This window comes from Talpa europaea (assembly GCF_964194135.1).
Source record: "Talpa europaea genome assembly, chromosome: 1".
Lineage (NCBI taxonomy): Eukaryota > Metazoa > Chordata > Mammalia > Eulipotyphla > Talpidae > Talpa > Talpa europaea.
The window spans coordinates 26,567,774-26,594,264 of record NC_140073.1 but is presented as its reverse complement, the minus strand read 5'-3'; the positions used below and the strand labels follow the sequence as shown (position 1 = coordinate 26,594,264).

General features: G+C 36.6%; 1 protein-coding gene across 2 annotated transcripts; it reads right to left on the bottom strand.

Moving 5' to 3' along the window:
* Positions 1-1,681: 1,681 nt before the first annotated feature.
* On the bottom strand, positions 1,682-25,913 carry CCDC34 (coiled-coil domain containing 34; the record flags this gene model as incomplete). Of its 2 annotated transcripts, none has more annotated exons than XM_084241622.1 (6): positions 1,682-1,896; positions 3,938-4,079; positions 5,438-5,596; positions 13,219-13,326; positions 20,377-20,509; positions 25,457-25,913. In XM_084241622.1, 6 exons carry the CDS (start codon positions 25,909-25,911, stop codon positions 1,682-1,684), a joined length of 1,212 nt encoding a protein of 403 aa, XP_084097748.1. The 2 variants fall into 2 exon arrangements, with proteins under 2 accessions (XP_084097748.1, XP_084097749.1); XM_084241623.1 differs by having other exon boundaries at positions 25,498-25,541.
* Between the last annotated feature and the right edge of the window lie 578 nt (positions 25,914-26,491).

Genomic DNA, 26,491 nt, shown 5'->3' with positions numbered 1-26,491 from the left:
AATAGATGACTGGATCAAGAAGATGTGGTACATATACACCATGGAATATTACTCAGCATTCAAAAAAGATAAACACATGCAATTTGCAGCAACATGGATGGCACTGGAAGGGATCATGCTCAGCGAAATAAGCCAGAAAGAAAAAGAAAAATACCGGATGGTCTCACTCATAGCAGGAATCTAGAAAACTTAAATAAGGGACCAGGAAAAAGAATAACTATAATAAACAAAAAATCAAAATCAACAAACAACTATGAACCAGAGACACTCTATGGGGGGGTGGGGGGGGAAGGAAGAATTGGGGTCAAAATAAGGGGGTGGCAATTGTATGGGGAATATAAAAATAAAATTACAATAAAAAAAAAAGAAAGAGGTAAAGATGAATGTTCATATTTAAAGTATGGTTTCTCCCTTTTTTTCCCCCTCTGATTGGATGTCTGCTATTTCATTTTGTTTCTTGGTACAAACTGTTGAATTAAATTACTTCAACATAGATGGAAAAAATAAAAAGAATTCAAGCATTACATATAGTGTGTTTTTTAAAAGCACCATCCCAGCACATTCCACATTCTCTCTGTATAGGTGAGTCTGCACCAGAGAACTGACCGTGTGGAAGATTCACTGTGTCTGAGAAGTTCTGGGAAAAATAGTCACCAATATTTTGACCCAACAAACCCTACTGACTCCTTCCAAACAGTGTTCTGCTTAGAAGTAAATGTTTACAGATTTCTGATGACACGATACCCTTCAAAGATTCTACCGCTGTTTTCGTGTATTGCCCAAAAACAGCCCTGCAGGTTAATCACCAGAAACTTGTCTGAAGACTAACCAAGCAGAAACATGAAATGCATTCTATTGTAAATAGGAAGCACTTTTAATGAACTTATTGAACTTTATATAACCACAACAAATTTTTATTTCTTGATCATTCCCCCACAAAAATACAGAATTAAATTTTAGTAAAAAGGGCTAATTTAGTAAACCTTTGAACTATTCTTAACATGAATTTATTAATAAAATTAAATATCATGACATTTAATATTAAAATACAAAGTACAATTAATCCTAATTTCAAAATTGGCAACCTAATTATTATTAATATAGAAGTACTTTTACAAAGTGCTGCAAAATATTGTTAGTGTCTCAAGATTACTATGTATCAATCTAAGGCCCAGAGCACAAAACAATGTTTTAAAATTTTCCTTTTAAAAATTCTAAATTCATTTCCTTGTTATAAAACATGACTGATTATTTAAAAACATTTACAAGGGAAAATTATAGCACTTAGTATCTTGAGCATACAGTTTAGAAATGTTGGCTTGAATTTAATCTTCATAAACATAAACACAAACAACATGGCATATAAAAACGCAGAAAAAAAAATGCTGGTTTTATTGGTATTACAGTGTAGGCTTAACAGAAGCTAAATACAAAACCAACTGTTAGATATTTAGTCATTTATGCTGTGAAACAACATGTGAAATCAACCTTGACATATTTATAGGAATGAAAATGTCTATAAAATATTGTCCCCAATAAACTCTAAGGACTCCATATACACATGCAAAATTTGAGTTTGTCAATTAACTACATCAATGTTGAACTGTAAGGAGTAAAAAAATCAATCTCTAATTTTAAAATTAAATAGCCCCCAATACAAGCATGCAATTTCCCATGTTTACTATCTCTGTAGTTTGCAGAGAGTTCCAAGGCAAAGACTGCTTCCGGCTTTATGAACTACTAGAGATGGTGGCTTGTGTGGCTGACTTATGCTGGGCCTTTTGGTCTTCTTTCCTGATTGATCCTTAGCTTCTTTGGGAGGAGGCATATGGATTGGTTTCCATGGAATTGGATTATAAAAGGTTGGTTCTGGATAAGAATTTCCATTGTAAAAACCTAAAATTATTAAAAAATCAGAATAACACAAAATAAAAATAACCTTCTTGAGAACAAAGAAACTACTTATTTTAAAACACCTAGAAAAAATATTTAAAAATGTCAAAAAAAAAAAAAACCAACCAAAAGGGGATGCCAAAAATAACTTTGATTAATTTAAAATTTGAACTTTTGAATATTTTCAAACAAAGGACACTTAAAACACAGTAAATATTGCAGTACAAGTTAAAATAGAAAAGATAATTCCAAGAGTCCAAAGAATGTCAATATTAAAGACCCTAAAAATAAAAACTCCTATAAAGCCTTTACTAAGAAATCAATTTTAGAATTCTTAAGTTAAACAAGACTTCATTTTCTTAACTCGAAACTACAACTGATTGTGAACTAATTTCCCCTGGTCATACACTTTAAGTTCATAGAAAAAAATCATTTTGTATATATAGCTACAGTAAATCAAGATTCTTAGAATCAGTGAATCACTTACAATCACTGAAATTCAAAATTACTATCAAAGTAATAAAATATAATGTCACTGTCATTTTGAATACTAATTATGGCATGCTCCCTTACTGGGATGGATATGAAAGCTTTAAAGAGTTAGATACCTGACATCTAATAACTGAAGAAGCAACATTTTGGTATCATATCCAAATATTCCAATCACATAGTTAGTCATCTAAATTTCTCTATTACATAACTTGTATAAATGATAAGAATGTAAGGAATAAAAACTTAAAGGCAAGAGAGAATATGCAGCATTTGAAGACAAATATGGTATTTATTAGACTAAAACTCATTTACTAGAATGCAGATTAATATTTTTATTATATAAATTTTTATTTTATTATTTAATTTTAGTCTACTATATCATTTTTATTTTACTCTAGAATGGATTGTTTGTCTTTTTTTTAGCAATTAAATTCTAGTCAACATATATTCTCAACTGAAGTTTTAACTTTATTATCTCATCATCTAGTTAAAACCACTACTTATTACTCCTCTTTTCAAACAACAAAGAAAAAAAGAAGGCACAGCTCATGCTCAGTAGCTGTAATGGATGACCTCTGTGACATGTACGAGAGGCCCGAATTCTGACAGCAGGAATGTGTCATTCAGACCTGGGCAGCCCACTTTAACTGCATAGATATGTCAACACACACTTCACTAAGATGGTCAAAACAAAGTCTGGAATATGTTCCATTGTGTGAACAAAACAGAATGGGAGTATTTTTAATAATAAATCACTTAAACAAGTGAAGGCAGCTGTCAGCAAGGTATGAACTTCCAACACGAAACACAAAGGAAAACACGCATCACCATTTATAATCAGACGAAGCCTACAGGCCACACCATCTTGTGTCTGGCTCCTAGGCTGCTCAGTATTACACCCTGCAAAAACAAAGGGCCACAGCCATTGGAAGCTCTGTCTTAGAGAGTTAGAAGAAAAGGGGAAAAATGACCCTTCTAAAAATATCCTGATTGAGGCTTTATCATCCAAGAAAAGTAAGAGCTTTTCTTATATCTTTTTGTTAGAAGTTATTACCTTGCAGTTTTACAACTACTGCCTTAAGATTTTTTGGAGAATTACAATAAAGTTGTAGTATCTCCACAGCAACACAGTATGTTTTAGTCTTTAAGAAAAGAGTAATTCGGGCCTCCCCGGTGCCACAGCGGTTGAGCGCTGGGCTGCGAAGCTGCCCGTAGACTCTGCAGCACCAGTTCAATCCCCGGCCACCGGCGAGGGTCCCACCAGGCACGCAGACCTCTCCTGCTGCACCCGCTGATCCCCTCAGCAGTGTATTTCGTCAGTCTGCCTGTTCTGCTCCCCGCTCTGGCTCTGATGAATTTTCTCACCCTCCAGTGCTTCTGACTGTACCCAGTGCTTGTATAAATAAATAAATCTTTAAAAATAAATAAATGAAATAGTAATTTGAAAGAAAAATGATTTTTATACATTTCTATTTCTGTCAAAAGGAAACACAATGTGTAATATTTGTTCCTACGAACCATATTTATGTAAACCACATGACATAAAACCAACCTGTAAGCTTTCCATTGGCATAACCATAGCTCTTTGCAACTGGGCGAGGCTTATTTTTTGCATTTTCCAGCCATTCCTTAAACTTTTTTTCTGCTATTTCCTTTTTTTCTTGTAATTCAGTTTGTCGTTGTTTTTCTTTTTCCTTGAAATGACAAGACCAAAGAATCTCCAAGGATATTCTGTTGACTAAAAATTTCATTCAAAGTCTATTGATTTTTTTCCCCTAGTAGCTTCCCACCCAAATGGCTGACTGATTGATCATACATATTGATCATATTTCTATAATTTGAAAGCACAATTTGACAAGACTAGGGAAGGAATCTAACTCCAAGTTATAATAAGATACCAAACTCAAAAAGAAAAAAGCAATTTGTTGTTTTAAAAGAGTAATTCACAACAATAAAAATTTTGTATCTGACTAAAAAAATCAGCGTGTTTATTAATATTCTCAACTGAAGAAAACTATACATACATATTCAATCTTAAAACTTAAAACAGAGGGGTCTCCCTGGTGATGCAAGAGGTTAAGCACCGCACTTTGAAGAAATCCACAGCCTCTGCAGAAAGGGTTCGATCCTGGGCCGGCCAGGGAGCAACCCACATGGCGAAGCAGACCTTTCCTGTCTCACCCGCTGCTCTTCTCAGCAGTGTATTTCAGTCAGTCTGCCTGTTCTGTTCCCTACTCTGTCTCTGGTGAGTCCTCTCACCCCACCATCCCCGCCCCGCATCTCTGGCCTGTACCCCAGCTCTTGTATGCATAAATAAAATAAACCTTAAAAAAAAAAAAAACTTAAACACAGTAAAATAACATAAAAATAGATAATAGTGGGCCTCCCTGGTCGCAGCGGTTGAGCGCTGGGCTGCGAAGCTGCCCGCAGCCTCTGCAGCGCCAGTTTGATCCCCCGCCACCGGGCGAGGGTCCCACATGGCACGCAGACCTCTCCTGTCACCCGCTGCTCCTCTCAGCAGTGTACTTTGTCAGTCTGCCTGTTCTGCTCTCCGTTCTGGCTCTGGTGAATTCTCTCACACTCCCCCACCCCCCCATGCTTCTGACTGTACCCAGTGTTTGTATAAATAAATAAAAAATAAATCTTTAAAAAAAAAATAGATAATAGCTCATGTGATTCCTTATGCTAACATAGTACAGATTTCAATACTTTACTAAAATATAGTAGGCACAGGGGCCTCCCTGGTGGCGCAAGGGGTTAATATGCAACCTAAGAAGCTCATCGCAGCCACTAATCCCCGGCCAGGGAGGTGAACCATATGGCGCAGCAGACGTCTCCTGACTCACCTGCTGCTCCCCTCAGCAGTGTATTTCAGTCAATCTGCCTGTTCTGTTCCCTGTCTGTTCTCTGTCTCTGGTGAATCCTCTCACCCCCCAAAACTCTGGCCTGTACCCCGGTTCTTGTATGTATAAATATATAAATCTTTAAAATATAGTAGGCACAGATGTACATCAAAGTTATGTATTCTAACTGGTCATGTTAATAAAAATACCTTTTCTTTCTTCTTCTTCTCACATTCTTCAGCATTTTTCTTCTTTAGCCATTCTTGATATTTTTCTTTTGCTTTTTCTTGCAAATGTTCTTTCTTCAGTTCTTTAGCAGCTTTTTCCTCCATTTCTTTATTAATTTTTTGTTCCCTTTCTTTTCTTTGCTTCAATAAAAGTGGAGGAATTTTAATTGAATACCTGCACTTTTCCTCATATGAGGAAGGACTGTATTATAAAGTTACTTCTTAAACTTTAGTTATCTTTTAAAATAGGTGGCAAGACAGTGGTTGGCGCATGTGGCTTTTGAAAATATTTAACATACCTGCAAATTATAAGTCAATGCTAGTCAACTAGCTGGCCTATAACTCTCATGAGGGCAGGGAAGAGATTTACTCACTAAAGTATACACAGAGCCTGAAAGAGTGCTGAGTAAATACTAGGTACTCAATAAAAATGCATTGAATAAATCAGTGAAGAGAGATTACAATCTGTTAGATTGCCCTAAATCTTAGTATTTTTTAATTGATGTTTATCCTTACTCTAAAATAGAAGACACAAATGCATACATTTCCTGAACAGTTTGCCAATATGAATACTTGAATAAATCTTCACCATCAGTGAATTACAGAAAACATTCTGGCCCATTAAATATTGCTATATGGGCACATATAGGCAAAACACTGGCTATATAATTCTTGTAAGTCTTACAGGGAACTGAGGTTGCAAATTTATGGTCTGTTAGTCAAATCTGTTCCACCAGGCCACTTGTATTTATAAATAAAGTTTTATTGAAATGTATCAGATCTATTTATTTATATAATTATGGTGTACGGCTGCTTTTGCACTATACCAGAAAAACTGAGTAGCTGCAACAGAGACTGTATGGCCTACAAAGTCTAAAATACTAATTAACCGGCTGGTTACAGGAAAAATTGTTGACTATGTCTGATTTTTCCCTTTCTATTTCAAAAGATGATCCACCAACATAGTTAAATTCTAAATAACCAAAGACACACCTAGCTTGCTTTATCAAAAGTTTAGAAAATAATCTACAAGGCATAAAGTATATGCAATACAAATATCATATATATCACTCTTCATGGAACAAAGAAATGAGCCAATAAAAGAAATTCTTCCCTTAAAAAGTATCTTGTACAATATTTTAATACAGATAATGCAAATAATATCAAAAAACATTAATTACATACAACATATATCCTATGCTATGTGCAAAAGGCAGGTCTTGACAATCAAAGCCCAAGTTATTCCTCAGGTTGCTATATTTCCTCCTTCTTGGCCAGCCAAAAGCAGCAATAAGGAATTCTTTCTATGCTGAAAACCCAATATCTACTGAAACAATACTAAATGTTAACAATTTCATGCTGTCATAAAATCTACAAATTGAAAAGGATCTTAGAGCATATCATATCTGGCTCATGACCCTCCTCTATGACCTCATCAGCAAGGAGTCAAGTCCCCATGTTGTTCTTAATTATAACAGCTAACATTAATTGAGTACTAACTCTGCTTGTTATTATTTCACACACTTTACATGTAGTTACCATGTCAACTAATTCTTATAAGTCACAATATAAGATAGATGTGCTATTATATTCTCATTTTTCAAACGAGGACACTAAGGCACAAAGAGGTTAAGCAATTTGCCTAAGGTTACACAGACGGCAAGTAATAGGTGACTGCAGATTTTACAGACCATTAAAAACAATTTTATGTCATAAGTTCAACAATTTAGATGTCAAAATTCCTTAAAACATACCACTTTACTGATTTGAGAATACAGTATCTGAATAACCATCTACTTATAGCAACAATTCCGAATTAAAAACTATCCTACAAACAAAACTCTTCATTAGTAGATTCTATTACATATTTAAGGAAGAAATAATACCAATTACAACAAAAATTTTAGAAAAGAAGGGAACACACCTAAACTCATTTTAAAGCCTGGCATTACTATGGTATCAAAACAAGACATGGAAATTGTAAGATAATATCAGGAAGAAGGAAGATTACTGCTTTCCTCATCAAGAATATGAAATGCTTAGGGATACAGCTAACAAAAAATGCATAAGACCCTACTAGATAGAAAACTACAAACATTACTGACAGAAATCAAAGATGACTCAAATAAATGGAAAGAAAAATCATGTTTATAGATTTAAAATTTGATATGATTAAGATGACAGATTTTTTCAAAGTGATCTATATATTTAATACAATCTCAATGTCAGACACTATTTAAGCAGACACTAAGGAAATTAATAAACTAATTTTAAATTGCCTATGGAAGATGCAGACTACAATAGAATTCTGAAAAAGAAAAATGTTGGAGGATTCACGCTAATTAAAACAATCACAAATTCAAGAATTATAAAGCTATAGTAATAAGCTAGTATGATACTGGCATATGATATAAATCCATGAAACAATGGAATTGAGAAACAGACCCACACATATATGCACAATTGAAACAAAAGTGCCAAAGTAACTGAATAGGGAAAAGATTATCTTTTCAACATGTAGTCTTGACACAGTTGGATATCTATATGCAAGAAAGTTAACCTTGATCTGTAACTCATACCACACATTAAAATTAATACAAAATACACATACAGGCTAAGCTAAAGTTACAAAAACTTTCTGGAAGAAAACAATGGAGAATATTTTTACATCCTTGGGATAGACAACATTCCTCAAATAGAACACAATATCCACTAACTACAACAGTGAAAAACCAGAATGTGAAATTTCATCAACATTTAAGCTTCCGCTCTTTAAAACATACTACTAGGGGCCTCCCCGGTGACGCAGCGGTTGAGCGCTGGGTTGTGAAGCTGCCCACAGCCTCCGCAGCACCGGTTTGATCCCTGGCCACGCGCGAGGGTCCCACATGGCGCGCAGAACTCTCCTGCCGCCCGCTGTTCCCCTCAGCAGTGTACTTCGGTCCTTCTGCCTGTTCTGTTCCCTGCTCTGGCTCTGGTGGATTCTCTCACCCTCCTGCGCTTCTGACTGTACCCAGGGCTTGTATAAATAAATAAATAAATAAATAAATAAATAAATAAATAAATAAATCTTTAAAAAAATAAGTAAATAAAACATACTACTAAATAATTATATGGGAGAAAAAAATATATGTGACAGGACTTGTGGCCTGAACATATAAAGAACTCTCACAATTCAATAATAAGGCACACAATCTTTCTACAAAATGGGCAAAAAATTAATCCAACACCAAACAAAAAATTAAAGATGTGAAAACTAGTCAATAAGTAGTATGGACTGAGTTGTGCCTCCCCTCCTGCCAAATTCATATGTTGAGGTCTCCATCCTCAATCTAACTGTATTTGGAATTAGGACCTTTAAAGAGATAATAAAGTTTAAGTGAGGTTGTAAGAGTAGGGCCCTAGTCCAACAGGACTAATATCCTCATAAGAGGAGGAAGAGTCCCAGGGAGGCACATGCACAGAGAAAAGGCCATGTGAGGACACAGAGAGGAGGCATCTATCTACAAGCCAAGGAAGGAGTCTCAGGAGAAGTTAAACCCTGCTGACACCTTCATTTTGGAATTTTAACCTCCAGAACTGTAAGAAAATAAGTTTCTGTTGTTTAAGCCCCCTAGTCTGTGGTATTTTGTTATGGTGGCTCAATCAAATGAATACAATAACCTCATGAATAGATATTAAATATCATTACATCTCAGGGAAAAGAAAAAACAACAATGACGCACCATACACACTCACTAGAATGACTTAAAATGAAAAAGGCTGACAATACCAAGTTTGGCAAGGATGTGGTGCAAGTAGAGCTTTCCTACAACTGTGCTGGGCAAGCACTTATAAAAACGGTTTGGCAATTTCTTATAAAGTTAAACACACACTTACCATACAACTCAGCAAGTCAGCTCCAAGGCATTTTACCCAAGGAAAATGAAAATAAATGCCCATGAAAAGACTTGTATATGAGTGATTATGGAATTTTATTCATAATTCCCCACAACTAGAAACAACCTAAATGACTACCAACTAGTGAATGGATAAACAACCTGTGGTATTCCAAAGAACAGAATACCAATCGGCAATAAAAAAAATGAACAAACTTAATACATGAACTATCAGGAAAATTTAAAACAGAAAGAAGTCAAACACATACACACACACATACTCATGTGTGTATATATGTGTATACATGTATATATGTTTATACACATAAATACACATATATGTGTGTGTGGGTGTATAAATATAGCCTATTATTCTATTTAAAAGAAATTCTTAAAAAGTCAGATCTAATCCAAACAGACAGAAATCAGACTAATGGTTTCCTAGGAGCGGGCTCTGGATGGGAGTGGGGAGCAGGGATTCATTGTAAAGGAGTCCAAGGGAACTTTCTGGGTGATTGAAATGTTTTATGTTGACTGTGGTGCTGGTTATACAGATATATACGTGCATCATCAAACTTAGATGTATTTCACTACCTGTCAATTTTAGCTCAATGAAGTTGATTTTACAACTAGGACTTAAGCTAGAGAAGGGAGAATGGAATGCCTTTAATTAACAAAAGAACAGAGTAGGCACTCAAAGAGAAGTACTGAGAGTTGGTGGCCCATGGATGAGAGGCATTGGATTCTTCTGGCACTCTGATTCTATACCACACAGAGCACTACAATAAATCTTCCATTTAAAAAAAAAAAAAAAAAAAAGATGGCGACCTGAGAGAAACTTTGTTTCTTATAACTGAAGGAAACTGATAAAACAATGAGCTACATAAAGTTCCTGATTTTCTATCTTGCTTCTTTCTGCTTACCTGGTACAGAGGAAATGTGTTGAATATGGGTGATTCACTAATAGCAGTGCTATCAACCATATACTTTGTTGATCTGAATTAATTGTTTACAAAACAAAATCAGTTTCATGTCCTGAGAATTAGATTCTAATTGAGAATTAGAAATTTTTAAAGTACAGTGAAGATTTTTAAAAGTCCTTTTACAAAATATATGATAAAACATTTAAAAAGACAAATCTAGAAGATGAATTAGAATGGCAACAAAGTTAAGAGTATCAGACAAGATAAGCCATTTACTTGAAAAGGACTTAATGATTTACAGTTATATTATAAGAAACTAGATTTGTTAATGGATACATACATTCTTTTTGTCTATTTTTTTTTTTGATAGAACACAGTGAAAACGACTTAGAGAAAATAATGCCACAAATATAGCTAAAATGTGAATGAAGCTGGAGGCAGCAAAGGACCACACACCATGAAATATAAACAGAGGAGAAAAAAGTTCGATGCCAGACAGGAAGAGAAGAACCAGGAGAGCAGTTTTTACAAATAGAGGTAAATGTAACTAAGACTGAAATACGAAATCTGATAGGTCTTAAAAAAAAAAAAATAGCGTAATCAATTATTGCTTAACATGCACAAGAGTTGTCCAGATTAAGTAAATTTAATTTCTCAGGGTTCATTTTTGAACTATTCTCAACCTATGGAATCTTGCTTTCAATAATTAATGATTTAGTCAGGTCAAACCATTTCCTTCCAAAAGAAAGAAATTTTTTCCCAAATAATTGGATTAGGTCTTCTGCTACTAATTAAAACAGTGAATATATCATCTCTCAGCAGTATCTTACATTCTTAGACAAACAACAACCATGCTTGATTGGCATGGTAAAATGAGCTTAATGGAGTTAGAGATAAGAGAAGCTTTTAGAGAAAAAGAGCATATATTCGGTAGATGTAAAAACATTCTGTCATATAGTTACAAACTTCAAAAAAGATTCCAGAAAGCTTGGTAATAGCTACAGACTTATTTTAACTTTTGCATTTATCCACACACAAAATTTTTTCCTGTAGTATAGGATGAAGCAAACTTTAAAAAAATCAAGGCAATTTATTTCTGACATAAGGAAAAAAATACATGTAGGATTATAGCACTTGTTTTAGCTAATTTCCTCTTACAATGCTTGAATAAAGAAAACTATGTCATCTTCAATTTACTGAAAGTACTTACTTGGTAACTTTACAAATATCATTGGGCATTAGATACAAGAGTTAAGGACCACAAATTTGAATTCAAAATTTAAACTGACTTAACAATTTAAATATCTGACTAAATAAATAATATTGGATTATAATAAAAGCAGTTTTATTCTAAGTATGCAAACATCAAAATGGAAAACAAATTGACAAAAGTATGTTCAAAATTTCTGATTTGTGATCCAATATAAAAATGTAATAAACATACACATTAATATGTAAGAATGTATTAAAAGTGAAAGGAAGATACCATTTTTATTCTTTCATTCCAATAACAAATGCTTACTATATTGCAAAGCATGATGTTAGATCTGGAAATTGATAAAAATATAAAAAAATAACTCTTATCCTTGAGAGCCTTAAAGTTACAAAGGAAGTGAGGACATATGCATAGAACAAAACAGCAACAAAATATATACATAATACAGCACAGTACATGACTAAGTGTTATAAATGGATAGGATTCAGAGAAGGAAAGAGTTCCCAGCCTGGGATCAGCAAACACTTCATGCAGGAAATGCTTCGAGTGTGATAATAAAAGGAAAGGTGGAGTGGAGGCTATAATGAGATTCCATACTGATGAAATGTCCTATATATGAGAATAAGGAAGTGAGAAACAGCAAGAATAGAAAAATGTTCTCAAAATTTCTCATGGACAAGATATCCCTTGGGGATGGGGAACAGAGTTCAAAGTTCAAGATTTAGTTGAAATCTAGTAGATATCTTAAAAATAACATAAAATTTGTTCTATTCTTTAATTAGCTGTACTTGCTTTCACATAAAAATAACATTTTTTCCTCTCAAAAATTTTCCAGTAAAACTGATACTCCAAAGTATCAGCATACTCCCAAAAGAATGCCTGGAAGCAGCAGGGACGGGATCACTGGTAGAGGAAGACAGGGCCCACAGAGTAGAAAAAGTCTTTCACCAGTCAAGCTAGATTATAAAAAAATTATTCAGAGGCCAGGGGGGAATCATGAAGAACAATTTTTGAATTGGGGAATGGTATTAGACATCTTTAGCAAAATTAGTCTGACAAGGACACAAACAACAAATTTATTCATTCAATAAGTATTTGGGGACCTCTATTATGGGTCAAGTACTGATCAGCTGCTGGAGAACTGAAATAAAGAGACAAAAATCCCTGCCCTTATGGAGCTTACATTCCAGAATGGAGAAATCAACATTAAATAAGTTGAAAGATATAATGAGAACAGACAGAAAGAGATCACAGACAGGAGAGTGGTAATTGCAAAGGAAAGCAGATGATTACAAACAACAGAAGAATTCTGATCATGCCAAAGTGACTGAGATGAAGGAATTAGGAGAATTGTATTAATAACCAAAATGAAGGAATTAGGAGACTTGTTCTGTGAGGGGAGAACAGGCAAAAATGCATTTAGATCTTTAGGCTTACAGGTACCTACTGACCTAACAGATGGAAATCCAAGATTCCAGAAAATGAGGTTTAGAGAGAAAACTTCAAGACTATCTGCAGGAAGATGCAAGTGGAGGCCGCATTAGGGAAAAGGGAGAGAAGCCGAGAGCAAAGAGCAGGAGGCAGAGACTAGATAAAGGCCCATCTGGGCAGGGAAAAAAAAAAAAGGAAGCCAGAGAAGAAAGAATCTGAGAAAATACAAAAAAACCTAGGCAGTGAGGCATAACAGGAAGAAGGCTTTGCCAAAAAGCCATCAATAAGCGTGTGTGCATTTTTGTTACTCCTCACCTGTTCATTCTTTTTCTGAACCCATTCCTTGTGCTTTTCTTCAGCAATTATCTTTCTTTTTTCCCGTACTTCCATTTCTTTTCTTTTTTCTAGTTCTTGATTTAATTCCTGTGGATTTTATTCAAACAATAGGCAACATTTAATAGAAGTACTCAAATCACATATTTTAAAAAAGGCTGAGGTTAGCCAGATTAAACAAGGATATAGTTTCCTTTATAGAAAATATACCATTAGTGACAATGACTTACTTAAGTAACTAGTCTATGATGAAAAGAAAGCTTCAGTAGAAAGTATAAATCATTTTTTAGAAATGCAAATAACTGCTTGGCAGCGAAACACTAGTTTCTTAGACTAAACGAGCTAAATTACACTCATTGAAATCAACTTTCCCACACATAAATTTTGGCATCACTTATGTTATTGGCCGTATCTCAAGAGAATTATAACTTTTTTTTACAGTTATAAAAAGCTTCTAGTTTCTTGATGAAGATAAAGGATGGGAATAATCCTTAAATTAAAATTTTAATTCAGAATTTACCACAGAAGAAATGTAAAGAAACCATTCGATTTTCTTTCGGAGAAAAAAAAGAGAATCTAGGCTTTTCTTCACTGATTTTATAGCTGCTAGAGTGTAAAACAAAACCACATTCATATCCCAGATTATTTAACTGCTGTGCTGTCACTCGAATCTACACGTTTGGGCATTTCCACAGGAGAAAGAATGTGGAAGGTATGGCCAAATAAAACTGCGAGCTGAATGCCACCACTCTGTCACTCATCAGTTAAATTACTGCATTAGTTGAGAATGCTGTTCAAACTAGACTTCCTAGAACTCTAGGACCATAATTACTGGTTATTTTTCTTCTCCCTCCTTAGATACTAATAATCAGATCCTTTTATAAGTCTTTGATTAACCCCTAATCTTCCTTTCGAACCCTCCCTTCCCAAAGACCTACCTACCTGGGGATGGGTAGTTGTAGGAAGAGCAACTTTTCAACTCTCAGACAATCCAGTTTGTTACATAAAATGAAGACAAAATTTGACACCAAGAATGTTGTATCTCTTGTATTTTAGAACAACTGGTCACAGGAACCTCTCATCTATAAGGACCTCTCATCCTAAAATTTGCTGCATACAAAAGAGTTGCCCTCACTCATTCAGAAAGTCTTTCATTTTTTTTTTAAACTTAGTTTAACATTTTAATTTTTTTACATTTATTTTATTTATTTATATTTTACATCATTCTTCCTTTTTGTACAATGCATGCTTTCTCCTCTCAGGTGTAGTCCCTGTAAAATTCCCACCACCAATTCACCTGTGCACCATCACTATAGTCCCTTGCATTCTTTCCTCCCCTGTTTTGATCCCTCTCTCTTCCCCTCCCCTGCAGAATGTCTCTGATTAATAGTTGCTTGTTAATTTTGCTTTTTAATTTATTATAATTATTTTTTTTCCTGATCCCTTATTTGGTTCCCCTACATTCCTCCTACAGGTAAAACAATCTGGTATTTTTCTTCTTCTTCAGAAAGTCTTTTAAATACCATACTGCACCCTCCCAGTCCCTACCTAAAGTAAAAATTCCATCTTCATTTTAAAAGGATTCTTCATTACCTCTGAATTCCTTGACTACTGACTGAATACAGGAAGCTCTCATTTATCATTTTTAAGGTCCTGGAAACTACCACTTTAGGCATAATGACATAGAAGGAGAGTACACAGCCAGCAGGGATTTCTTTTTTCCTCATCAACATTACAATGAAACAACATTATTCAAGGGCCTGTTGTCCTTTTTAATGAAATGCCTACTATAAAAGTAGCAAGAACTGAGATACAGGGATAAAACTCCAGAAGTCTCTGATCTAATCTGATTCCATACACACACAAAAATTAAGTGCTCCATTGTGAGGTACTGTATATAACAGGAGTGCAGAAAAGGGGTAAGGAAGGGACGGGAAGATGAGAGGAGACACGGTGTGGACCAACGTCATCAGAAATGGGTATCATGAGAGGAAGAGAGGGAAGTAGGTGTAACTAGAAGGGAAAGTTGGGGGAAGAGAAACTTGAAAATGAGAGTGTGGCACTAATATGGAATAAGGTCTTTTGACATAGGTAGAGTAAACGGAACACCATGAAGCAGGAATACATTGCAGAAGGGATGATTTAGAGCTCTTAATGACAAAGGTTGAAGATCACATTTGAAGGGCTCGGAGCTATTGTGAGGGAGACTAGGGGGTTCCACAGCGTATGAGTTGTAAGGGGAATGAGGTCTATACTTGTATCAGAAAACAGAAAGGGGGAGCATGTGTGTGTGTCACAGGCTAGATACAGATCTGAAAACTATGCAAAATTTTCTAAAATAGTCCTGATTTTTATTTTCAGGAAAATTACTTAAATACAAAACTAAGGATATGATTGATTGTATTTATAAAACTTTTTAAGAATCCTCAAGTAATTATACTCAAAAAATCAGAGGAAAAAAACAAACTTTGTTTCCTTTTTCATGGTTCACAAATTTTAGCTAAATGTTGATAGAAGAATTAAAGATGAAGGTAAGGTCAAAAAGTGCCTTGAACATCCTACCACTGACCAAACAGTGCTCTAACCTCAGGATGTCTGTTCAAGTAATTTACCATTGCTGAATATATATCACATTCAGAGACACGATCCTCCCTTCCAACGCTGGCTCCTCTTAGAATTTCCCACCCTGAATGACTCCATCTGTTCAGTGCTGAGGCAGGTCTTTCTGGACACAGCTAGAGTCTCCTCTCGAACGAGGCCCCTAAGTTGTCTGCTGGTACACCACTGAATTTCAACAGAATTATAGCTATTTTCCCACAGAGTAAACACTTGATTATAGAAAACCAAAATCCAAGAGGGATCCTAAGCATGCATTTTTATTTCAATAGCTTTTGTTAACTTTCAAAGATCTTCTTACCACTGAAGATAACAATCAGAAAAACTGACAGCTTTTGAGTTTCACCAACTCCATATCCTGCCCTATTCCTTCATTAAGGGCAGATGAATAAAATGGCCAAAGGTAAGACAATGAAAAAAAAAAATGCACCTGCTTTTACAAACTAGATAATTTTTATAATTTACAACAGATTGTACTAAAATGCTAGCACAAATGTTAAAATTTAGAATCAACCAAAGGCCATAGAGAGTTAGGAAATCTTTTTAAAAAATAAAAATTTAGGTTGTTTCCACAGCTTAGCTATTGCAAATAGTGCTGCTATAAACATAGGGGTGCAGGTGCTCTTTGGAATTGATGTTTCTGTGTCCTTTGGGTAAATACCTAGGAGTGGAATTGCTGGATCATATGGAAGCTCTATGTTTAGTAGGTCCAGAAATCTCCACACAGCTTTCCATAGTGGTTGGACCAGTTTGCACTCCCACCAACAGTGCAGGAGAATTCCTTTTTCTCCACAACCTCGCCAACATTTGTTGTTGCTAGTTTTTTTAATATGTGCCATTCTCACTGGTATAAGATGGTACCTCATTGTAGTTTTGATTTGCATTTCCCTGATTACAAGTGATGTTGAACATTTTTTCATGTGCCTGTTGGCCATTTGCATTTCCTCTTCAACAAGAAGATGTGGTACATATACATCATGGAATATTACTCAGTATTCAAAAAAGATAAACACATGCAATTTGCAGCAACATGGATGGCGCTGGAAGGGATCATGCTCAGCGACATAAGCCAGAAAGAAAAAGAAAAATCCCGGATGGTCTCACTCATAGCAGGAATCTAGAAAACTTAAATAAGGGACCAGGAAAAAGAATAACTATAAGAAAGAAAATATCAAAATCGACAAACAACTATGAACCAGAGACACTCTATGGGGGGTGGCGGGTGGGGAAAGGCGGGCTTGGGGTCAAAATAAGGGGGTTGTAATTTTGTATGGGGAATATAAAAAATAAAAAAAGAAAGAAAGAAAGAAATACCAAATAAATAAATAAATAAAAATTTAAATAATAACTATGATCTATAAAACCAATATAGTGGTTTTCATATACATTGCATAATACATTAGTATTATGTATATTCAAATTTGTCATGTTTATCATCTTAACATAGTTACAAATATAACCATTTTGTAAATGGGTAGTTTTATTGGACTAAATAATTTTTTCATTCAATCTTACAAAGATGTCTAAAAAAAATCTAAATGTGTGTTGCTGAAATTAAAATTAAATTTATGAAAGAGGATGATCTTTCTAATGACCAAAATACCCTTTAAATTGTCAAAGGAGAAAGTTAAGAATGCCAGGGTACATTCAAAATTAAATACCAGGTCTGACGTATTTATTGCTAAATGTTATCTTGACACCGTGGAAAAATTTTGACTTCAGTTGGAAGCCAAAAAAAGTAGGATCAAGTCCCAGCCCTGCACTAACTGACATCTTCAAACTTTTTTTCTTGACAGAGTTACTTCTCTGGACTTCACGCTTTAGTAGGGATGTGGGATGAATTGTTCCTTATAGTTAAAAACCTGTGCTTTTAAAATGGCCAATAGGCGTATGAAAAAATGTTCAACATCACTTGTAATCAGGGAAATGCAAATCAAATCTACAATGAGGTACCATCTTACACCAATGAGAATGGCACATATTTAAAAAACTAGCAACAACAAATGTTGGCGAGGATGTTGGGGAAAAAGAAACTCTCCTGCACTGCTAGTGGGAGTGCAAACTGGTCCAACCACTATGGAAAGTTGTGTGGAGTTTCCTCAATCTGCTAAAAATGGAGCTTCTATATGATCCAGCAATTCCACTCCTAGGTATTTACCCAAAGGACACAGAAACATTAATTCAAAAGGGCACCTGTACCCCTGTTTATAGCAGCACTATTTACAATAGCTAAGCTTTGGAAACAACCCAAATGCCCAAAAATAGATGACATATCAAGAAGATGTGGTATATATACACAATGGAATATTTCTCAGCAATCAACAAAGATAAACTCATGCCACTTGCAGCAACATGGATGGAGCTGGAAAGGATCATGCTCAGCAAAATAAGCCAGAAAGAAAAAGAAAAATACCGGATGGTCTCACTCATAGGAGGAATTTAGAAAACCTAAATAAAGGATCAGGAAAAAGACTAAGTATAATAAAGTAAAAATCAAAATCAACAAGCAACTATAAAGCAGAGACATGTTATACGCTATGGGGGTGGGGAGGAGGGACTAGGATCAAAACAAGCGCGGGTGGGAATTGTAGGTGGACTATAACCAAAATGAAAATGCATACATTGTGCAAAAATGAAAAATGATATAAAAATATATATAAAATAAAAAAAATCTGTGCTTTTAATGCTGATTTGTAAACAAGTTAGAGAATATAGTAAATAAGGAGAGAAAATAAGGAATGTGTGGATTTAGAAAATAAACAAAGGAAAAAAGTATGAAAGAATGTGAGTACCACAACAACTCAAAACTGTCTTATAACAAATTGAGTAGCTGGTCTATTATATTATGGTATCTTTGGCATGACCGATACAGTAAAATTCATACTATTTTAATTGCTTCAGAGTTATGTAATAAGTCTATTACATCTATTAGCTATAAAAATGGCAAACTACTAAATACTAAATCAAAAGATTTCACTCTTTCAAGCAGTTATATCTTGCTACATGCTCAATCATTATAGGGAATTTATCTTGACTACTTTAATCTGTTCTTAAAACAAATTTTTGGTAGTTATTATCTCCTTTCACACATAATAAAAATTTTATTGAATGCTGCCTATATATGAGGCCACATCCTGATGTTTATTTAATCCTCATAACAACACTGTGAGGTAAATATTCTCCCTTGTTCACTGATAAAGAAATCAAGGCACAGACAGGTTAAAGATTTGCCCAACCCCCAAGTTTTGAATCCAGAAAGTATGATTGAAAAATTTACACTTTAACTTCTCTCTCCCCTACTCACTCTTTAACATCTGGCGTATAGGTAGAGACTGAGGCTCAAAGAATTAACTTTTCCAAGTTCACAAAGTTTGAATGGAAACTCTAAAATTCAGTCTTGTGGAGCAGCCTCCAAAGTCCCGGCTGCTCCCTTAGGAATTTTCTATAATCTAATTAGCTTTTTATTGTAAGATGACTCTAAAATGACTTGAAATGACCCTCCTTTTCTTAATCTAACAAGTGACTTCTGAGACTAGAGATAAAGCTGAATACCATAAAATGAACTCCAATTCACCACTAGCTCACTAAATCAGTATTTTCCAAACTAAAAGTCTAAAAGCCATTGCATGGGTGATAACCAGCCTTAAAAAAAGAACAAAATAACAGTTTTTACACAACATTAAGATATTATTTCAGGTATATGTATGTTTCGATGTGTGTGACATACATCTAAATGTAGGCGAAACCCTATACCCCCAAATCATATATGGCATTATAAACCAACATTACCTCAATACAAAATAATACAATTAAAAATGAATGAAATATTTTAAAGATGGTTTTAAATATGTAGCTGAATTTACCTTTAGTTAAATGTACATATGGTGAAGCTCCTATAGATGTGTGGGTGTGTGTCTGTTGTGTATACATATACTAATTTACACAGAAGATAATCTGGTAGACTATCCACCATAATATTAACAATGGTTATTTTCAGGTGGTAAGATTAGAGATTTAAATTTTCTTAATTATGCTTAGCTGTATTTTCTAAATGTTCTTACTATGAATATATATCTACAATGAGTTATTAAAATTGATACATCAAACCAACACAAACAATGAAAAAATTTTGTTTTGAGGAATAGTATCATTAACATTTCAATTTCAATAGCAACTATCCTTTGTGAACTCATGAATTCAATAAAAAGCAGCCTGTCTGGGCCTCCTTGGTGGCACAAGGGGTTAAGCACAGCACTATGAAGCAATCCACAGCCTCTGCAGCAGGATTTCAATCCCAGCCAGCCAGGGAGAAACCCACATGGTGCAGCAGACCTCTCTTGTTTTGTCCACTGCTCTCCTCAGCAGTGTATTTCAGTCAGTCTGCCTGTTCTGTTCCCCCGTCTCTAGTGAATTCTCTCACCCCCCTGCACGTCTGGCCTGTACCCCACCTGTTGTATGCATAAATAAATAAATCTTAAAAATAAAGAACTAAAAAAAAAAAAAAAACAGACTGTCTGGTTTTACCTCTAAAGCTTTTTGCTGCTGACGATCACGTTCTTCTTTCTCTTTGCCAACAAACCACACTTCCCATGGTGTCAGGCTGCTTTTTGATAAGGGCACCTGTTTCTTTTCTTGGTTATCTTCTGAATCAAATTCACTGATACAAAAAGAGAGGCCGTTAGAGCACTTGTAGTACAAAACTCAGCCAAAACCACTTAGGCATAGAGAGAAAACAGAATTTAATATTTGCAATATGGTGATTTACAAATACATATAAACTAATCTATACAAATGTACAATGAAAGATCATGAAAAAGAAGTCAGATATTTGAATTAGCTTAATCACCAAGCTGCCTTTGCATTCTTTCATCTTCTAAACTCACATTATTAAAAACCCATTGGGATAACCCACACACAGTCCATTTGCCTCAATAACAACTATTTTTTATTCTTAAGAAATCCTGTATTTGGACAACTAATTCAATATATGATCCTTATCAGATCCTGGGGCAGACTTTTCCCTTTTCCTTCCTTAAATAATTCAGGGGTAAAAAAAGAATATGTCTATAGACAGAAAATGATAACGCAATTATGTTAACAATTAGAGATTCTGAGTGAAGGGTGAACAGAAGTTCTTTATAATCTCAAATTCAGGTAAGTTTGAAATTGTTATAAAATAAAGTTACAAAAATGTTTGGTTGATGCTGTTTTGTCATTTTTGTGGACAGGGTGTCCTCAGCTGTCTATAGCTTCCTACCTCCTACTATTGTCTCCACTTCTACCATGCATCTCTGTCAGCCAGTCTCTTCTGAGAACAGAGAAAAGTAACTACACAGCCAAGCTAAGGTAAATGGAGGAGAAATACTCATAATACACACGTAAATAATAAAAAAACAACAACAGGGGCATGGCTAGCTAAACAAGCCTCATACAACTTTGCAAAAGCTGAATAATTAGCCCCCAAGGAAAGAGTGTTTTTTCAGAACGCAGGGCAGCTCTAGAGACTGTTATTAAAGACTCAACTCCTCTTTGTCTCTTTACTATTCCTGCTTCTCCAGCAAGAAAAAGAAAAATATCAGATGGTTTCCCTTACAGGAGGAATATAGGGGAACCAAATGTGGAATCAGGAAAAAAAATAATTACAATAAATAAAAAACCAAAATTAACAGGCAACTATTAATCAGAGACATTCTGCAGGGGAGGGGAGGGAGAGGGATCAAAACAGGGACGGGAAGAGCACAAGGGACTGTGGTGATGGTGCACAGGTGAACTGATGGTGGGACTATACTGGCACTATACCCGAGAGGAGAAAGCATACATTGTACAAAAAGGAAGAATGATGTAAAATCTATATAAAATTAAAATATATATATTCCTGCTTCTGGCAACAAAATGCTTTGTCCACTGCTATGTACTTATTCCCACCTCAAAGTTTCAGTTTACCTGTGCTTTTTTCCCCTGCTATTCCTTATTCATGCATGCTCTTAAGGAATCTGTACGTTAGTGGGAAAGAGGCTCATGATGAGGCGCCATGTGCTTGTGCTCTGCAGCTATGCCTAAAACTGAAATTCCTTTCCTCCACCTCCACACTTGACCAAAAGTAAGATTAGATTTGGGAGTAAAACTTCTGGGGTAAATCTGTATCTATTTTCTTCTTGCCGTGTACATGTTTCAACCTAGTTAAGCCTCTGCTTTTCATCTATAAAATGGAGATAATAGTAGTGGGAACCTCACAGTACTACTTCATAAGCTGGAGCATGATAAAGCACACAACACAATTCCGGATACTTGGTGCATTTGGTATATGTCGGTTAAAAGTACGGTTAATTCCTACTCTCTCCTCAAGATTCAACTCAGGCACTGTCTCTATTGTCTCACAGTGAAATTCACTGCAAAATATGTGGAATAAGGACCTTGGGCTTTGTCACTTGTCCATCTCTGCTACAGGACATGAATTCCTTAACAGATAGAAAACATGTCTTAACTCATTTTACTTCAAGAGCCTAGCTTAGGGTCTAGAATACAGTATGCTCTAAAAAATATTTGTTGAAAGAAATCAGCTTTTTAAATGACACTGTAAGTATTAAATGTCTTGCCTTAACATTTTTAAAATTTATTTATTTATGCATACAAGAACTGGGGTACAGGCCAGAGGTGAGGGGGGTGAGAGGATCCACCAGAGACAGAGTGGGGAACAGAAAGGCAGACTGACTGAAATGCACTGCTGAGGGGAGCAGCAGGTGAGACAGGAGGGGTCTGCTGTGCCATGTGGGTAGCTCCCTGGCCAGGGATAGAACTCATGCTGCAGTGGCTGTGGCTAGCTTCACAGATTACGTCTTAACCCCTTGCGCCACCAGGGAGGCCTGATGTCTTAACATTTTCAACTTGTGTTCAAAATGTGTAACATATATATACACCACAGCTCTAGCAATAATCAAGAGAAGCATGATAAAAACCTTTTATGACCAAGCCATTTCTTAAGACATGGGTTTCCTAATGCACAGAATGATATAAAAACAAGGATAACGCTGAATAAACAGCAGGACCAAATTATATTATCAAAGACTTCAGGAAAAGCCTACTCACTATCTTTTCTGATGTCTGAATATATCTCAAAAAAGCCTTGTCCTATTATTTTTGACACGGTCAGATCACTGTGACAGGTGAAAGATGGGAAGAGAGCATAAAATCCCACCCAGCTCCAAGTTTACTTCTTGATCCACACAGAGGCTGCTCATTGCCTAGAATTATGGTTGCCTCTTCTCAGCCCCTCAGCCCCAAAACCATTCAGCTGGGGCACCAACTGAAAGCTACAAGTAGGGAGAAGGGATAAGAAAACTTTCTAAACACTTCATTTTCCTAAAAGGAAGTGCTATCTTTTTGAAGCATTTGAAAACTTTATCATCTGTTCTCCAGGAAGTCGGAAATAGGCACAATCACGTTCTGAACACACGCAAGGTTTGACAACCACACACTTGCCACACACAAGGTTTGACAACTCCTGCTTTCCACTCCAAAACTTACCTATTTTTTTTTTTTTTGATGCTGAGGGAATTAACTATGAGCAGAAAGGCAGGCTTAGCCATGGGATACTATAAGCTCATTCTGGCATGTATAAGCACTAAAAATAGTCAAATAACAAAGACTACTATTCCTTTTCTTAACAATAACAAATGACTACAATTTAAACAGACGTTACTCGTTCTTCCTTTACTATCAACCACTTCGGACACCACTTTCCACACCAAGTCACTGCATTAATGTTTTTTTCCTGATGCCTATGCCTTGATCTTGAGCTGACTGCCTGCCTGATGTTCTGGAATTCTAGGCAAAGGAATAAATTTTGTAAACTTTTTATTATAGAAAATTTCAAACATATATGAAGTAAGCACAAACCATTGGTATTGGATAAGGAGTCTCTAATAAGGAGATACTCAGTGATTTTAAAGTTTTACTTGATAGAACTCTTAAGTCACTCCTCAACCCAATATCCCATCTTTGTCCCTGACCTCGTTCTTTATTAGAATTCCAAGGAGAGAAACAAGTGATGCTCTGCTTCCTGCCCAACACCAATGTGGGATATTTCTTTCCATATCACTCCTCATCCATCTTCATGCTCAACTCAATCTCTCTTAATTCCTTGGGGAATTTTAGAAAATGAAAAGCAACTGAGCTGTAATTTTGACAGGCATCATTCTTTAGGCTGCCAAACTATCTACATTGCTTAGTCCTACTGATTAGATCCAGAAGGTATTTCCCAAAGCCTTTAAATTAAGATCAGCTCAAGCTGATGAAGACCCCTATGAAAATGGACTCCTGAAACTCTGATTCTGCCATTGAGTTCTGCTATCAGGTTGATCAGAAAAGACTTGTTTCTTGTTGCTACAATGAGTCTGGACAAGTGGCTTGCTTGGTTACTCTTGTTGATCTCCATTCCTACCATTGTACTGACTTCTAAATTCTCATTCTTGAGACTCAATGCTGTTAACTGTGTGTGTGAGTTTTTTCATATAGCTCCATTTTCCAGTGCACTAACTCCAGGTATGAAAGCCTTATACTGAGGGGGCTATCTTGCTGCCCTATGGTCTGATCTCCTGTACTGTGGCTTAGAGCTTGATAATCAGAAGCTTGTAAATGCTTTCTGAAGATGATGTAGGGAGTCTATTCCAGAATGGACCTGAATTACTAGGCCTGTCTCAGAAAAAGATAAACTTCAGGGATAGGCCTTTGGGTCTATATTTCTATATAAGCAATAACAGGCAAGTAGAAAAGGGAAGCGAGAAGGTAACTGCTATACCTTAGTACCCAGCTCTGTTAATAACTAGGTATATACTTTTCGTCAGACTTGTTATTTGTATCCTGCCTCAATTTTGTTATCTGTAAAATGAGTGGCTTGATCTAGGCTGTAATTCTAGCAATGTAAAAATCATGTCTATCTTGTTTTTGGTCCCCAGTGTCTATGCAACCATGTGGCACAAACTAAATGTTCGCAGAATGAGTAACTGTAAAAATAAATAAAGGTGGTTTTAGCAATCTCTTCAGTTCTAACAGTCTCTAATTCAATGACTTCTATTCCACTGTTTAGTGCTCAAATCAGACAGCCTTGTCTCTGGATGCTGAGGGTGACATTGCTAAAATCTGTGATTCCACTCATCATTTATAACATTGAAAGTATACTGCTTACCACAACCTAATTCACATTTTTTTCAAAATAGTTGGCAACTCTTTTGAGTTGCCAATTCGATGTTAAGGGTTTGGACAACAGATCTGGAGCTCACAATCAGAGTTTGGAATACACATACAATCCCTACAACGGTAGTAAATTTTTGTGTGTTTGAGACTCTGTGCGTTTTTCCAAGGAGCGAGGTGGCAGCAATCATATTTTCAAGAAAAAATATTAAGAACTGTATTAGGCTTGTCATTTATAAGAACTGGCTCAGGACATTCTATGTGCCCAAAAAAGGGGGGGGGGCAGCCCCCCAGTGTGCACGGGCCTGCACCGTCTTGGGGGTTAAGATAAGAAGGTGTCTGGCCAGCAAAGGGCACCCAGAAGGGTCTAAAGGAACTTGGGCCGGGTTGTAGGGGCCGGCAGCCTCCAGTTTACCTGGCGCACCCCTGTAACTCCGTTCCTCTCAAGCTCTGCACCTTGGTCTCTGAGTCCCGCGCATCTTCGTCCCCGTCTTCCTCATCCTCCCCGTCACCATCGTTGTCGTCAAACGGGAAGCTCTGGTGGCCGAGGGGGGACAACAGAGACATGGTGGAATTACTAGTGCAGCTCAGCGGCGGCGACAGCGAGCACCCCGCCACCGCCTCCAGGCCCTGCCCCCGGGCACCCGCCATGACGACGGAGGGGCCCGAGGAGGACCGCGACCTGGACCTGCTGTAGGCCGGGAACCTGGTGTCGCGAGGGGGCGAGGCAGCCCCCCACCGCCCCGCCGCCCACATCAGGCCCGCCACGTTCAAACCGGCAGAGCGGCGGCGGCGGGGACGTGCTCTCCCAGCAGGCCCCGCGCGCGCCCCGCCAGGCCAATCCGGCGGGCACGGGCCGCGCGTTGCCATGGCGACGCGTGGAGGCCGCCAGGGCTTTGTCCCGGCCTGCCTGGCTTGGCTTGGTCCGCTGGGCCCTCTGTCGCCCCTAGAGCTGCTCTGGGGCCCTAAAGGGGGCTGCTTGCTTGGGAAGTTATTTAACTCCACGCACGGGCAAGGTATGGCTCCCGACTGACTTCTTGGAGGGCCTGAATCCCCTGTTTGCTATAGTGTTGCTGTTTATTTGGTGCATGAAATCTACTCTCCCTGGCTTAGGCATCTTTTTTTTTCTTTTTTTTTTTTTAAAAGAATAGCACATTGTAAGGAATAAAGATGTAAGATTTAAAGTTTTAATTTATTTTTTAAAGATTTATTTATGTATACAACAACAGGCCAGAGATGCGGGGCGGGAGAGGATTCACCAGAGACAGAGTGGGGAGCAGAACAGGCTGACTAACTGAAATACACTGCTGAGGGCAGCAGCAGGCGAGACAGGAGAGGTCTGCTGTGCCATGTGGGTACCTCACTGGTCAGCCGGGGATCGAACTCGTGCTGCAGAGGCTGCTGACCGATTCATGGTGCAGTGCCCAACCCCTGTGCCATCAGGGAGGCC